At 29.7% G+C, this 15,728-nt stretch overlaps 1 protein-coding gene across 2 annotated transcripts in view; it reads right to left on the bottom strand.

The window, feature by feature from the left end:
• ARID2 (AT-rich interaction domain 2) overlaps positions 1-15,728 on the bottom strand; it is a 126,316-nt gene that overhangs the window by 44,043 nt on the left and 66,545 nt on the right. Inside the window, exons 2-6 of one of the 2 annotated variants that reach the window (XM_023535443.1) lie at positions 14,738-14,871; positions 10,541-10,759; positions 7,545-7,612; positions 541-595; positions 170-420 (exon numbers count right to left, since the gene is read on the bottom strand). In XM_023535443.1, the coding sequence (XP_023391211.1) occupies positions 170-420; positions 541-595; positions 7,545-7,612; positions 10,541-10,730 (564 nt within the window). In that variant the 5' untranslated portion in view covers positions 10,731-10,759; positions 14,738-14,871. Of the gene's footprint in view, positions 1-169; positions 421-528; positions 596-7,544; positions 7,613-10,540; positions 10,760-14,737; positions 14,872-15,728 lie in introns of both variants that reach the window. The other variant, XM_023535442.1, reaches the window with a different exon arrangement.

Below are 15,728 nucleotides of genomic sequence, written 5' to 3'. Positions count from 1 at the left end.
TTCCATAAAAGTATATGATACTTCTATAATACCACTTTAAGCAAAAACTATATGTAAGCACTGAATATTCTATAAATATGACAAATATAATAATAACACATTCTAAAATTTTAAAGTAAATTTTGCCACCAACTATAAAAATTGTTTTAAATTACTGTCCCATGCTTACCTCAGCTGCAATATTTCCTAATGTGTCAAGGCCTAATTGCCTTAGAGAAATAAAATGACTATGTGCAGAAAGTAACAGGAAACGAAGACAGGTACGATTAGCTGCCAAGAGCTTAACATTGCCCTCTTCAAAAGAAAGATTTCGCAAAATCACTGCAATTTGAAGTACCCGTTGTCCTTCAATATCATTAATGCCCAGCTTTCGAGGTGGATGAAATAAAGGTTCCCAAATCCATTCTCCTGATGTACCTTCTACAACAGAAAAGATATATTTTTCTTCTTATTATTGATATTTATTTATTTACTATTTATTATTATTGATATTTCGAAGTTACCTAAAACTTTTTCCCATTGACTTACCATGAGACTTACTTCTGTCAGAAATGAGGTCACGTACTTCATTATCATCAACAATGTCTTTCCAAAACTAGAATGAGAAATTATTATATTTAATCTTGACAATTTGAAACAACTATTCTATTCCTTTAAAAAGTTACACATACTATAAAAGTATAACATTTCTACTTTTTAAAATTCATGTAGACATTATTATAGTCTATGTATTTAATTATTTGACATAAATATTTAATTTTCTATAGTTATGGTAGTTATATAACAAGGTGGTATTCTGGACCAGGAGTTCTTAGCCTGGGGTCCACAGATCCCTAAAAGGTTTGTGAAAGAAATTAGGGCATATATGAACTTGAATGAAGGGAAAAATGACATCTTTATGATCTTTAACCTCTAACTAAAATTTAGCATTTCCTTAGCATTTTCTTCAACTCTAAACAATAAACGACAGTAATATTAGCAGTACCTGTGACATTGTCAAAAATATGAATCACAGATATTTTCAGTTTACTTTACAGCTATAAAAATATCTAGAAATAGTTAGTGTTTATGCTGATCAGTACTTGAAAATCAAGATAGTTTAATTCTGTTAGTAAGCTGCATATAATCACAGTATTCCTGTTTATAGATACTCCTGAGACATAGCTGGCTAGCTACTGAGTAAATCTATATACAGAAGAAAATCACACAGCAAATAGTGAAGTTATGGGTTCTCAAATTGATAACCCAGATATTTAAGTTGCTTTCCAGTATTCAGTATCTACGAACTGTTTTTTGATCCATATGTGAGAGGGAGTGAGTCAACATCCATTGTTTAATGTTCTTTTTCAAGCTAAGAAAAAAACAAATGCCTTTATACTGATATGTCTATACAAAATGAACTTAACTTCAATTTGTCTATGCCATTTAACTGTATTAGCTTATTACTTTTGTACTCATAAAGAAGCATATAGGCTATTATTTCACCTTTTATTTCTAAGCCTTCTGGTATGTATACTTCAAAATAACTATCTTATTTTTTGAAATTAAGGTTCTTTTGCATTTAAAGTCACTAGTCTGAGCAAAGGTCCATCACCAAAAGGACCCACTGCAAAAAAAACCCTCATGATAAAAATATTGTGGTAACAACAACAAAAAGAATTAGGTATATGAAGAAAAAATGGCCACAGAAAATTCAAATAATAAAGCTATCAGACATAAAATTTAAAATGATATGGATAATAAAAAAATAATTTTGGGCAAATAAATGAAACTATAAGAACTAAATAGAAATTCTAGGACAGAAAATAAGAACTCAGTGGATGGATTTAACAATTGATTAGATTCAACTCAAGAAAAAATTAGTGAAATGAAAGAGAGAGCAGAAAAAACATCAAGTTGGAAGCACAGAGACAAAATAATAAACCAGAAATAGCTCATATAAGACAAAGAGGATATAGCAAAAAGTTCTAACATAAAAATAACTGGAAGTTCCTGAGGAAGGAGAGAAAGGGCAGAAACAATATTGAAGAGAGAGAACAGAGAATTTTCTAAAATAAGTAAAAGATGTCAACCTACAGATTTAAGCAGCACTCCAAACTCCAAGAAAGAAAAATAGAAATGTGTAGGAACATCATAATAAAATTCCTGAAAAGCAAAGACAAAGAGAAACATCTTAAATGTAAAGAGGAAAATGGACAGATAACCTTGAAAAAGACAACTACTAAAATGACAGTAGACTTTGTGAAAGAAATAATGGAAGCCAGAAGAAAATAGGATATTTTCAAAGTGACGGAAGAAAATATCTGCCAAACTAGAATCTTTATATAATGAAATTGCTCTTTAAGAATAAAGGTGAAATAAAGACATTTTCTGACAAATGAAAACTGAGAAAACTCATCTACTGACCTGTACTAAAGAAAAGTGAATGGGATTTAAATAAATACTAAACGAATAAAATACGTTATGAAAGTCTCATTGCTCAAATATATATATATATATATATATATATATATATATATATATATATATATATGTATGTATGTATGTATGTATGTATATATATATAAAATTACAATCTAGGAAAAATGCTTGGAAGAAACTTTGCTCAGGCCACAGTGGAGTACTGTAGCTGTCATCCTATCATAAATTAATATGTATAAAACAATTGTTCTTAAAGATGGGACAACAAACAATGCAAAACTGTAATCACTGAAAGATGGGAAGAAATAAGGTGAGCTCAAGGACTCCCTAATATTTTTACATGGGCACTCTGTCTAGACTATGGCACAGGGATAATAAATCCAAGAGATCATAGCTATTGCTAAGCTGAGGAGACTGATCAGAGAGCTCAGCAAGGTCAACACAGCTAGAATTTGAGAGGAAATTTGCAAGAAAGGAGGGGCAATGAATAGAAAGCCCCATGAATCTGCAGAAGCATACTTGACTTAATTGCTAAGTACTGAGCTATGCATGTGTATGGTGAAATTCCAAAATATCAGGCCAAAAAATGGACAGAACAACTGAGGAGGAGCTGTAACTAAACAATTACCCAGAGAAACTCTATATACCCAGCTAATTCATAGAAATCCAAAAAAGGCTATGCTTTAGGAATAGGGATAAACTAGTTCTAGAACAAAAGCTAATCTATATAGATCCCAACGAAGCTTAAAAACAACTTTCTAGAGGATTAAGGTCATCCAATTATCTTTTAAAAGCATGCCACAAGAAAGTTCATAATTCTCTAAGACACCCAAATCTAGAGACTAAATAATGTAACATTCCCAATATCCATTTCTAATTTAAATTTACTAGATATACAAAGAAAGCAGGAAATATGACCCATAACTAAGACAAAAATCAATTTCAAGAAAAACAGACCCAGAAATAATAAAGACAATGGAATTAGACAAGAACTTTAAAACAACTATTATTAAAATTGTTCAAAAATTTAAAGGAAAATATATATATAATTAAGACAAATGAGGATAATATAAGAGAGAATCACATGGAATTTCTGGAACTGAAAAACATAACATCTAAAATAAAAAATCTGACTAGATGAGCTTAATGAAGAAGAGAAAATGAAAACACGACACTATCCACAATGAAGTACAAAGGAGAAAAAAAGATCTAAAAATAATAAACAGAGCTACAGTGGCCTGTGGAAAAAGTTCTAAAAATAATAAACAAAGCCACAGTAGCCTGTGGAACAGTATCACGATCTAACATATGTATAAACATAGTCCCAGAAAAATGGGGGAAGAATAAAAACAGTTGAAGAAATAATTGCCAAAACCTTTTCAAATTTCCTGAAAAATACCAAACCAAGAAGCTAAATGAACCCTGAACAAGAAAAGCAAAAGTCACAACAAGGTGTATTAAAAATAAATGATAGAGTCTACAGCTATGCCACCCTGAACAAGCTGGATCCTGTCTGATCTTGGAAGCTAAGCAGGGTCAGGCCTGGTTAATACTTGGATGGTAAACCACCTAGGAAGACCACGTGCTGTGGGCGTAAAAAAGTAAAAAATAAGGGATTGTAAGCTGACAAGGTCCTTGTAATCTGTGAGGTCAACCAAGGGTAGCCTCACCTAAAAAAAAAAAAAAATAAAAAATAAATTAAATAAATAAATAAATGATAAAGAAAACACCTTAAAAGCAGTCAGAAATACTACATCACACACAGAATAAGAATGAAACTGACTTCTTGTCAGTAACAATGCAGATCAGATGGCAATGAAATGTTACCTTCAAATTGCTCAGGTAACACCCTAAAACATACAATTTTATCTCCAGCAAAAACATGCTTCAAACAAAAAAGCAAAATTAAATTTTCAGGAAAATAAAAGCTGAGAAACAAAATAAAACCATATCAATAATTTCATAAAAGTATAAATGGTCTTGGTCTGAACACATTGATGAAAAGGAAGGAATTACAGAAAAGGCCCACTGGGGAAGAGGCGAAGCAAAACCCAACTATAAGCCATCTACAAGAAACATTATATATAAAATCACAGATGAAAAGCATAAGGATAGGAGAAGTTATATCATGAAAACATTAATCATAAGAAAGCTGGTATAGATAAGTGATACCAGACAAGAGACCTCAGGACAAAGGATTATTACAGAGGTCAGGGGAATATTTCATAACAATAACTAAAAACTAAATATTAAGAAAATATAATAATCCTAAATGTATTTGCAACTAATAACAGAGGTTCAAAATACATGAAGCATATACATGACATAATTGAAAGAGGATATAAACATTCATAATTATAGTTGGTAACTTCAACACTCGTCTATCAGGAAATCATAGATTATATAGAAAAGCAAAGATACAAAAATCTTGAACAACACTGTCAACCACCTTGACTTAATTGATATTAATAAACACTACATATAACAATAGTAGGACACACATTCTTTTCAAGTGCACATGAAACATTAACCAAGAAAGACCATATACTGAGCCATCAAACAAGTCTTGATAAGTTTAAAAAGACAGAAATCATGAATAGTTATGTTCTCTGACAACGATGGAATGTGATTAAAAATCAATAATAATAATTATAATAGTAAAGCTCATAATAAAAGCTAGTTTCAAAATGAACAGTCAGAAATTAAACAGCACACTTCTATATAACCAATGAATCAAAAAAGAAATCACAAGGAAAATAAGAAAATATCTCAAATTAAATAATAAAAATTCAATGTAAAATTTGTAGGACAGAACTAAAGCAGTTTGTAGAGAGAATTTACAGCTTTATACACAGCTATTAGACAAGAAGTTTAAAGCCAATGGTCTAAGATTTTATTTTAAGAAGCTTGAAGAAGAGCAAAATAATGCACAAAAAGTATATAAATCAAAAATAAGTAGATGAAGATGGAGTCATTCTAGTGTCCCCGCATTATTTGGGAAATACAAATTAGTAAAAGTATTAATTTACTAAACTAATAAAAATTAACATTGTAACTTCTAGTGCAATCAATTGAGAGAACAGAAAAAGTATATAAATAGCAAATTAAATAGATGGAAAATGGAATAATAAACAATACTAGTCAAATCGACTCAAAAAAGGTAAGAAAGTAGAAAGGGGAAAAAACTCCAAGTGAACAGGCAGGACATAGAGAAACCAACTCAAAACGTTGTAAATGTAAACACAATTACATCAAAATTACATTTAATGTAAATAGAATAAATGCACTAACTTAAAAACAAAAGTTTTTTGACACTGACAAAGAAAGCCCAAATAAATATATGTTATCTACAAAAAAGTCATCTAAAATATTAAGGATAAGAAAGGTTGAAAGTAAAATATGAACCATGTGAACACCCACCAAATGGAAGCTGATAACTAGATGGATATCAGACACATACAAAAACTAGACTTAAAGGGAAAAAAAAGATACTTTATAATAATATGTTCAATTGATCAGAAAGATAGAACTATAGTGAAGTTCAGTTAGATAGTAATAAGAAAAAGAAACCTAGAAAAACTTCACAAATTTTTGGAAATTAAGAAAATTCTCTTTTAAATAATCCATGTATCAAAGAAGAAATCATAATGGAAATTAGGGAGATATTTTAAACTGAGTTATAATGAAAACATGAAAATATCAAAATGGAAAGAATAAAGTTAAATGTGTCCTTACAGAGAATTTTATGAATTTAAATGTATGTATTAGACAAAATAAAAAGAAAAATGATGTAAGCACCAGCTCAAGAAGTTAGAAAAAATGCAGCGAATTAAACCCAAAGAATACAGCATATAGAAAGAAAAGTAAAGAGCAGACATTAATGAAAACATACAACAGAGGTGATCATCTAATCATCTTTAACTTGTCTTCTTGATTTCATGTCATTACTGATTATACTGAAAACCCCCATACCCTTTTGTGAATGCATACATAAATATGTAGATAAACATTTTGTGCATCTTACACTTTAATTATCAGTATTCTGGAGTTAAAATTATCTGCCTAACTACAACCAAGAGGCTTGGCTTTTAATGTGTGGGGTGAGGACAGGATATAGAACTTTGTGAAGTGGCAAATTTAAAATGCAACTCCAGGAGAAATCTGAAGGTCTAATAACTTCAAAAAAAGGGAGACAAATGGGACCGACTGTCACTACTTGAGCTCTGAGTTAAAAACAATCCCCTAAACATTTCACCACTTGCCTGTTCTGCAACTTCCAAAAATCTCCAATAAAGAAATAATATAAAGTCATTCTGACCAGTATTTCCTTTCAGGTTTTGGCAAATGCAACACACAAGTGGAGAAATAAACTCCCCATCCAATCTGTAAAAAGATCTCACAGAAACAAGTTTGCTGAAAATTTATAAACCAACATTATAAAACACAAAAGAATAGTCTACCATGAGTCAGAGTAAATAGAATTAGAGCTACAAAAGGCTTAGATATTAGAATTATCAGGTGTGTGTGTTTGTATCTGTACACATAATTTATAATTTATTTATATATTATATATTATATTTATATTTATTGTTATATAATTTAAATTGTATTAGCAAAAAGGTACTTTAAATTTTTATTTTTAATATTAAAACCTAAAAGAAAAAAATTATTAAAACCATAAATGGAGAAGATCAAACAGGCCTACTTTGAAAAAATACAAAATGAACTTCCAGAAATGGAAAGTCACTAAAATAAAACTTACCAAATGAGTCAAGTGGCATTATTAGACACAGCTAAAAAGTTATTAAGTGAAATGAAAAACAATCCTGAGGAAATTACTCAGACTATGGCTCAGAATCTAGGTATTCTCAATTTATTGCTTTAGATATTTATCATTTCCAGAAATCAACGTGTAATAAAATAAGAACTTTATTTCTGATTATTAGCTATTCTAAAAGATTTTTTACTTAACTTAATTACAACTTTTAAATAGGTATCTTTATGTATTATAAAGATTAAAGTATAGGCAGTTTTAAGTATATTAAATGAGCAACCATTCACTGATCCTTGGCCCTTGACGACATGTAATTAAAAGGATCAATATTTTAATTTATTCAAATTACCTTAACAAAATCTCTATCAGTCTTCTCCTTCCATTCTTCTCCAAATACAGTAGAAAAGGATCCTAAAGCTGAAAGAATAGTATATTCAACAAAATAGAATTATTTCTTTCACTTAATTTCCTAATAACAGGTAGGTTTAGAAAAACAGTAAAAATACATTTTAAGATATCTCATTCAATAAAAACTGTTTACAGTAAATGATAAAAAGCCATAATAATCTCTTTTGAAATAGTTTTTTAAATTATGGAATTTAAAGAAAATTTGTGTCTCTACAAACTAAAAATATACAACTCATTTTCGTAATATGTATAAAGATAAGAAATGAAGAGTATAAGTTACTCTGCATTAGTTTCACTTGTAGAAGTGAAAACTATTAAAAAGTCAAACTGATGCTATTGTTATTAAATTGTCAGATTGTTATAATTTTATATCTTCCTTATGAATTTTAAAGTAATTGTGTAATTCACATTTCAATAATATATGGCAAGGCATTCGTTGGAAATAATTCTCACAGATGAAATTTTCTTTAAGAAACATTCTCAGGCCTATAGCTTATTAGTATTTCTTAATAATGTTGTTTTAAGAGGAAAGTCAAGCCATTCACTTTCAAAAGCTTCTAAATAACACATTGCTCCCATCCCCCCCAACAAAGGTTAAAACATACAGGTACATGTTATATCATTTTTTTCTCCTTTATGTTGTTAAGTCATATTGTCAGGTATGGGACCAGAGAGTAACACAGTATGATACAAACGTCTAAACTGTGACACAATATATATCTACTTTTAAAAGATAGGTAAGTGTTTTTATCAACTATCAGACTAATTCTGTAATGAGAGCTACTACTTTTGGAATGCAGAAAGAAAACTATATTCTGGCAATTGTTATCAGAAAAAGTAGTTTTATAAACATAACTCTAAAAAAAAAAGTAAGTCTCTTTAATGGATGTTCTGTGACAGTACAATAAATGGATATATTTTGTTGCAAAAGATTTATTGAATCTTTATAGTCTTATTATGCCTTTAAATACAGACCTAATAGTTCCTCATTATTGAGTAAAATAAAGTCTGCAAAGTACTTAGGTTAGAATAAGAATTTTCTTTGGAAAAGTATTAAAAAAGAGTTAAGAATAGAAACATTTTAACAAACTATTTTTTAATAAATTTTAATATTGATACCAGGGTCATGAGGAAATGATATAGATGTTAGAGTTTTTAATTAAAAAATTAACTACAGTGACCTAAAGAAGAATTTCATAAAATATCAAACTTATATATAAGTAGAGTTTAATCAGAAAAACAAAGCCCACACATCACTAACGAGAGAAAATGTTTTGTTTGGTTGTCCTGAAAAAAAAACCTTATAATGAAAAAAACTTCACTGAGAAAAAGTATTGGATAGAAATATAAAATAGGAGAATTAAATTTTTTGTCTCATGAAATTTTTATTATACTTCCTCAAGCACACAAAATGTATATAAATATTCCACATTTTCAAAGTAAGTGCCATCTATATTTCTCTCAATTAAAATTCCATGCCTTAAAAAATAAATCAAAACCTCTCAAAACTCTCAAATCAAATATATCCATATTCTCAAACACAAAGAAATTATTTTCATAATGTAAAACCAATGTTTTTAGTATAAGGTCTTCATAAAGTCTCTATGTACTCTGGAATTCTAAACTTCTGACTGTTGGAATGGTAGAAACATTTCTTAAAATAGCATTTTCTAAATTATTAATGTTTTAGATTGCTAGAGTGCATAATAATCTAGTCTTTTAGATAAATAAAAGTGCCTAAAGAATGCAAGAAGAAGATAAATTGAGTCTAAAGAATGTGATGCCTCAGTGCACCCAAACTGGTAACACTATGTCCATCATATATACACATGTAGTCTTTATTAAATGATTAATTGCTAAGACTTCAAAAAAATTACTCTGGTTTGAGAATATTTTTTTCTAAAAAGTTCATTTTAAGGTTTCTAAAAATGTGAAACAATTTTAAACTTCATTCTATATTCAATGCTGAAAGATATCTTTAAAAGATCAAGATAATATGAGGAATCAAAAAACATAAAATTGAGATGGAAATCCATTAAATTGATATCTCCAAAGTTATGATACAAACTGAAAAGTACTGATATTTGTTCCTTCCCATGTAACTAAGAATAGTCTCAGGCAGAGTAAGAAACTAATTTTCACTTTTGTTTAAACTGATTCCAACTGTCTTCATACAAAATAAGTACATGTCAAATTTTAAGGAATCTGACTTAGATGATCCCAAATTTGTTTGAAAGAACACTACTTGATGCAAATCATATTTCAGAAAAATAAACTAATTTGCAAACATGTTGCTATTTAAAGATAAAAAGAAAAATTATAAGTGTTAAAGATTTCAAAACATATTTTCTAAATCCCTATTAAATTGTTATACTACAGAGAACAGAGCAATCTGGTCTGAAGAACCACCTAGATTTAATGAGATAATTCACAGAAAATAAATTTCATTTATAAAAACCTATAATTAGCAAAACCTACAAGAAAAAAAAATATGAAATATTTGATAAATCTTATTCTAATTACATAGGCAGCAAATTTTCAAATGCATTGATCTAAACTGTTGAAAAAATTATAACCACACAATAAGAGAAATATACTGCAAAAAAAACAATTTCATCCAGATCCCATTTTTCTTTTTTCAGAATTTTGTATTAAACAATCTTCTCAAATTAAGAAACCCATTTATAACTCTAAGAAATCCCTAGGGTTTTTATTTCACAAGCTCTAGTGAGACTAAATTACTATTCAAGTATTTAAGTATTCAAGTATTAAAAAAATCGTAACATTCATTATTTTAAATAACACTTAATATAACAAAAGCAAATAAAGAATGTGATTATACTGACTAATAAAAAGTATTTCTCCTTAAATACCTTTTAAAAAAATCTATAACACCATTATAGAATGATCATACAATATGTTCAGCTTAAAACTTACTGTCGTCAAACACTCCGGCATTAGCAAGTAATAAAGTGATGATCTTAGGGTCTTTTTCAAGTTGCATGACGTGTTTGCTTTCATTTGATAGAAGAGTACATACATTAATAGCAAAGTCCACTTCATTTGGGAGTCCAGATAATAGTGAAAGCACCAATTTATTATAATCATTTGGCGAATTGAAGTCCATAGATAGCCCATAACTTTGACGAAGATAATCTAACAAAGATAAAAACAAAAACACCTTAAATTTATCAAGGAATAGATACCTTTATGTTTACTATTTCCTGAGTACAGGACAGAAGCTTTTTTTCTTTTATAAAATATAAATTGAGTAGAGTTTTAAAGAGTTCAACTTTCTAAATTTAAGTTAAATTAAATTCTTCAAAAAATATTAAAATACAAAAATGTACATACCCTCTGGATGTCACTGCCAAATTATTAGTGTCATCATTTTAACTGATCTAATCTATACTTTTTCTCTTGCATTTCAACAAACTTTTTCTGATTTTTATATAATATAAAACTAGGGAAACTGGTTCCTTTGATATCTTTAACAATATCATGTTTTTAGACACATTGCATACCTTCTTTACCTAATTACAGAATTATTAAATTTTCTAAGAAACTGTGAAACTGTTTTCCAAAGTGGCTATAACATCTTGTCTTTTCACCACCAATGTATAAAAGTTCCTTTAGCTCTGCATCCTTGTCAGCACTTAATATTATCAGTTTCAAAAATTCTGATGTGAGTCGCTTATTTAATATTTGTTATGTAAGTATTTTCTCCCAGACAGTGGCTTGTCTTTTCATTTTTTAAGTGTATTTGGAGAAGAAGTTTGAATTTTGTGAAGTCTGATTTATACAAATCTCTTCGATGGAAAGAAAATTTAGCAGCACATTCAATGTTTGTCGAGTCTTGTTTATGTGCTTTCTGTACAATCTTAGACTTGTTGTTTGCTACATAAGATATTCAATTGAGTATATCCTTATCTGAATAACTTTGCCAAAGACATCTCCAATTAAAATAAAATGAATAAATATGATAATTATAAAAAGTCCTTTAATTACATCAGGCTTGGTAAAGATTCCTAAGATAATGCAGGGAAAAAATGTTTCTAAGATTTGAAAAGCCTCCCTTCACTTCCCCAAGGAGATACAACTGAACAGCTATAATTTTATAATCGGAATGGGACTGGAAATTTATTTTCAACATTCTTGACTCAAAGTTTACACAAATGAATCATTGTTGACAAACTTAATTTAATCTGAGGCAATCACTTCTCTTTCTTTTCAGTTTAGAGGAAAAGAATTGTTTCTGGAGAGCTGTTTACATTGTAGGACTTAAATAATACTTTCTTTCCAGTGATATTTATTGGCAGTGATTTTTGTAGTGGAAATATCTGTCAGAATATGGAACATTTAAGGGAAAAATCTTTACTCAAATATAATTGATAAAACTAGAAAACAACATCTTCCTGTAAGAAACTTTTTCAAATTTAAGTACCAAAACGCAAATGACAGGGTTCTTGGCCTCCTTTTACTAAAATGATTGGATTGGATTAAATAATCACTAAAATCATGGCTAGCACCACCACAGTTCTATTAACTTCAATGAGTTATTTGTCACTTTAGCCTTTCACAATTTTTCTACTAACAATATTGCAAATAACAATTTTTAATTTAAAAAATTAAATTTTTAATTCTAATTTATAAGTGTAAGAGAAGATGAATACAAAGTTCTTAATAATTTACCCTATAATACTGCAGAACTGACTATATCCAAATCAATACCAAGGGAAAAAGAATAAAGAAACCAAAGGCTTAGATATATATGGCAAAAAAAAAGTGGAAAAACCATATAAATGACAAAAGCACCATATACTGGTGCCAAAGTTTAATAATTCTACAGTTCAAAGCAAAATCTGCTCAATATTTTTTGCTATTTAAAGTCACTGAGCAAAAGGAGCCAATATTCTTAAAACAAAATTTGGTCCCATATCAAAGTCCAGTATTCCATTTATTCTATTCTGAGAATTACGAGTAGAATTGCACTTTACGCCAAATTCCCTGGAACTACTCTCAATTGAAATTTATTATATTACCTTTCAAAGTATTGTCTTAGAATAGCTTTTCTTAATATCAACAATAAGTATATCTAGATAGACACATTTATCCAAATACATTATCCAAATCTTCAAATATAGTAAGACTGAATGATAAAAGGTGTAAACACAAATCCTTGAAAGGTTATAACTAAAATTTCCTAATAGTTCTTAATCTACCACTCTGTAACTCTATTTTGGTATTTATTTTACACACACACACACACACACACACACACACACACGTACACACGTGCATGCGCACACACACAAATTGATTATATTTTCCATAACAACACTTAAAAAAATTAGTGAAAGATTTGTTTTGTATACTGATCATGTTAATTTTTAGAACATTGTCATAATGTTGCTATGGCTCCCTCTAGAAAAATAAAAAGCACCTTCAAATTCATACATATTGCCCTGAAAGACTACCTCTTTTCTTTTTTAATTAGATATTATAGTCTGACATTCCCGAGCAATTCTTAATTTCTTTTCATGAGTCCCCAATCCTGATTTTGTCAAACATGCAACATATATTATATAACTGCTCAGATTCTCCTTTAAAAAAGGACAGACATATGACTGCATATTAGAAAGGAGTTATAATACAGTGTTAAACAATTCTGTCATTCCCTTAACTTCTGTAGTAACTTTCATGAGACTTCTGAAATACCAGAAATATTTTATATCTTCTTTATTGAAGTAAATGTTTTAATTAGAGGAGGAAAAAAATAACCAGAGCTAGAAAAAATTTCATTTTAAACAGATCAAACATAGAAGTGGGTCAGTTTGGGTATCTGTAATAGCAGCCATCAACCTCTATTTAAGCTACAATAATGGACAGTTCTGCTGTTACTGTAACATAGGAACCAAAGAGTTGTAAAGCTGAAAATGGTCTTAAAGGTTAGTACGATGTTGCATTCAACGTAGAAATACCTTAACATCCTTAAGTGAGATAATGGTCATTAGCCCTTTTTAGGAATAGGGAGCATATCATCTAACAAGTCACCCAATTTAATTTTCACCTAAACTATTAGCAAGATCTTCTACATGATTTAAAATGTTCTTTAATTCTGGTTCCTGAGGTAATACCTACTCATTAAAAACAAAGCTAGGTTTGGTTTGCGCTCATCACCACCTGGCTTCAATTATACAAAAGCATCCTATGAAGCCTCTTCTAATGGAGATCACAGATTCTGTTTCTTCAGTTATTACTGATTGGGGAAGAAATATGGAATCAAATTCACCATGAAAGAAACTTTGAAAATAGGTAATAGAAAATAAAATAATTAGTGATATTGGCACAAATGAGAAAGCTTAGATATAAGAATTACCTATATGAGATTAGGACTAGCGTCAATGAAGAATAATAAGTATCTAGATCATTGTGTATTTTATAAAGAAGATAACCTTGAAAAATACATTATCTCTTCTTTTTTAGGCCAAATGTTGATGATTGAAGAAAAGATGCTTATCTCTTCAGAGCTCTCTTCCTAGTCATCACAGATCCAAACCCTAGAGTCTCTTAACACTGGAATCTCCATCTACCCTGCCTCAAGAACCAATTTATTATGCTCTCAATCTGATTATTTCCAATCTGTGTCCTGTTCTTCTTTGCTGCAGACTGTATTACAAGAATGACTTAAATGGAAAAAATCTTATTTTGGTACCACGACAGGAAAACAACTGAATAGTTAGAAACATTTCTGTGGAATTCTGGTGCTGGGAATTCCAATAATTGTAGGAAATCGAGTAAATGCTATCTAAGTATTCTTGGTTTTCCTGTTCCCAACAGAATCTTCCTCTTTTCATGTTAGTGATTATTCAGGTTAAACTGAGCATTATTCAAAGAAAGAAGGAAAAAAATTTCCCTTGAAAGTATAGGTATTTGTAACTCCGAAAATTCCTACAACTAAAAACCTTATGGAGACCATGACAGAAAGGCCCTGATACAAATTAGGTGTTGATCTTTGAAAGCTGCATTACCACAAGGCTTTAAGTGCTCTCATGTGCGAACTAAAGGATTGGATGTCTATTTTCCTAAAGCAAAACTCTGGACCTATGCTCTGTTAACTTGCAATATTTTTACCTGACACACTGTGTTGCTGGTAATTGTAGGAAGATGGAATTGCACCAATAGGAAGCTGTGGCTTTGGATTGCCCGGTGGTACCTCATCATCATCCTCCCCAAAATGATGAACTTTCTCGTACTTTTCTAGGTAACTGAAATGGAAAAACAACACAGCAGAGATTTAAAAATAGAGTTACATATTACTTTTTAAGTCTTATCACATATATGTTTTCCTTTTCTAGAGGCCCTAAATTTTTTAAAAACATTAAGATACTACAAACCTCTTATATTAGCGGAATAATCACTTCGACAGTATAAAACTGCAAACTCAATGGAATGATTCTAAAAGTGTTTTTCTGTTTCCATAAAAAACCACACCACTACTCAAATGAAAATATGAAAGTATGGAAAATCAAAGGACAACTGTCTGTAGATGAATGGCAAAATCTACTGATTTTAAAAAATTATGTACAGTCATTGTAAAAAACAAGTAAACATAGGAAGATTCTCTAACCCCTGACCTCCCCTGTCTCACTCACCAGAGATAACCACAGGTTCATGTGCATACTTCTATATATTTTCTGTGTATAGTTTTACTTGACATATTTTAGAGATCTAAGGATGTTCAGTACATATGGTACCAGTTCAGTCTTTAATAGCTGTATTTGAGCTTACTGATACATCGCAATTTAACTAGATCTCTAGTAATACATTTAGCTATCTTCAATTTTGTTTTTCTGCTATTACAAATCAATGCAGCAAAAAAGCTTAATCTGTGCACTAGTTTGAATATTTTTTCCTGCATAGACATTGGAAATGGTATGCTCGTTTTAAACACCAATACAGCCAAGTTCCCATTCAAAAGTCATGCGCCTAATATAGTCTGTCCAATTTATGAGATAGTTCTTGTATCCCCCACTGTATTACCAATACTGAGTATGATCAATCTTCTTGATATTAATTAGAATTAAATTTTCAAATTTACAATCTATCATTCATTACCTATTAG

This window comes from Pteropus vampyrus, unplaced genomic scaffold, assembly GCF_000151845.1.
Source record: "Pteropus vampyrus isolate Shadow unplaced genomic scaffold, Pvam_2.0 Scaffold140, whole genome shotgun sequence".
Lineage (NCBI taxonomy): Eukaryota > Metazoa > Chordata > Mammalia > Chiroptera > Pteropodidae > Pteropus > Pteropus vampyrus.
Note: the sequence above shows the minus strand (reverse complement) of the source record. Positions and strands in the feature narration are given on the sequence as shown.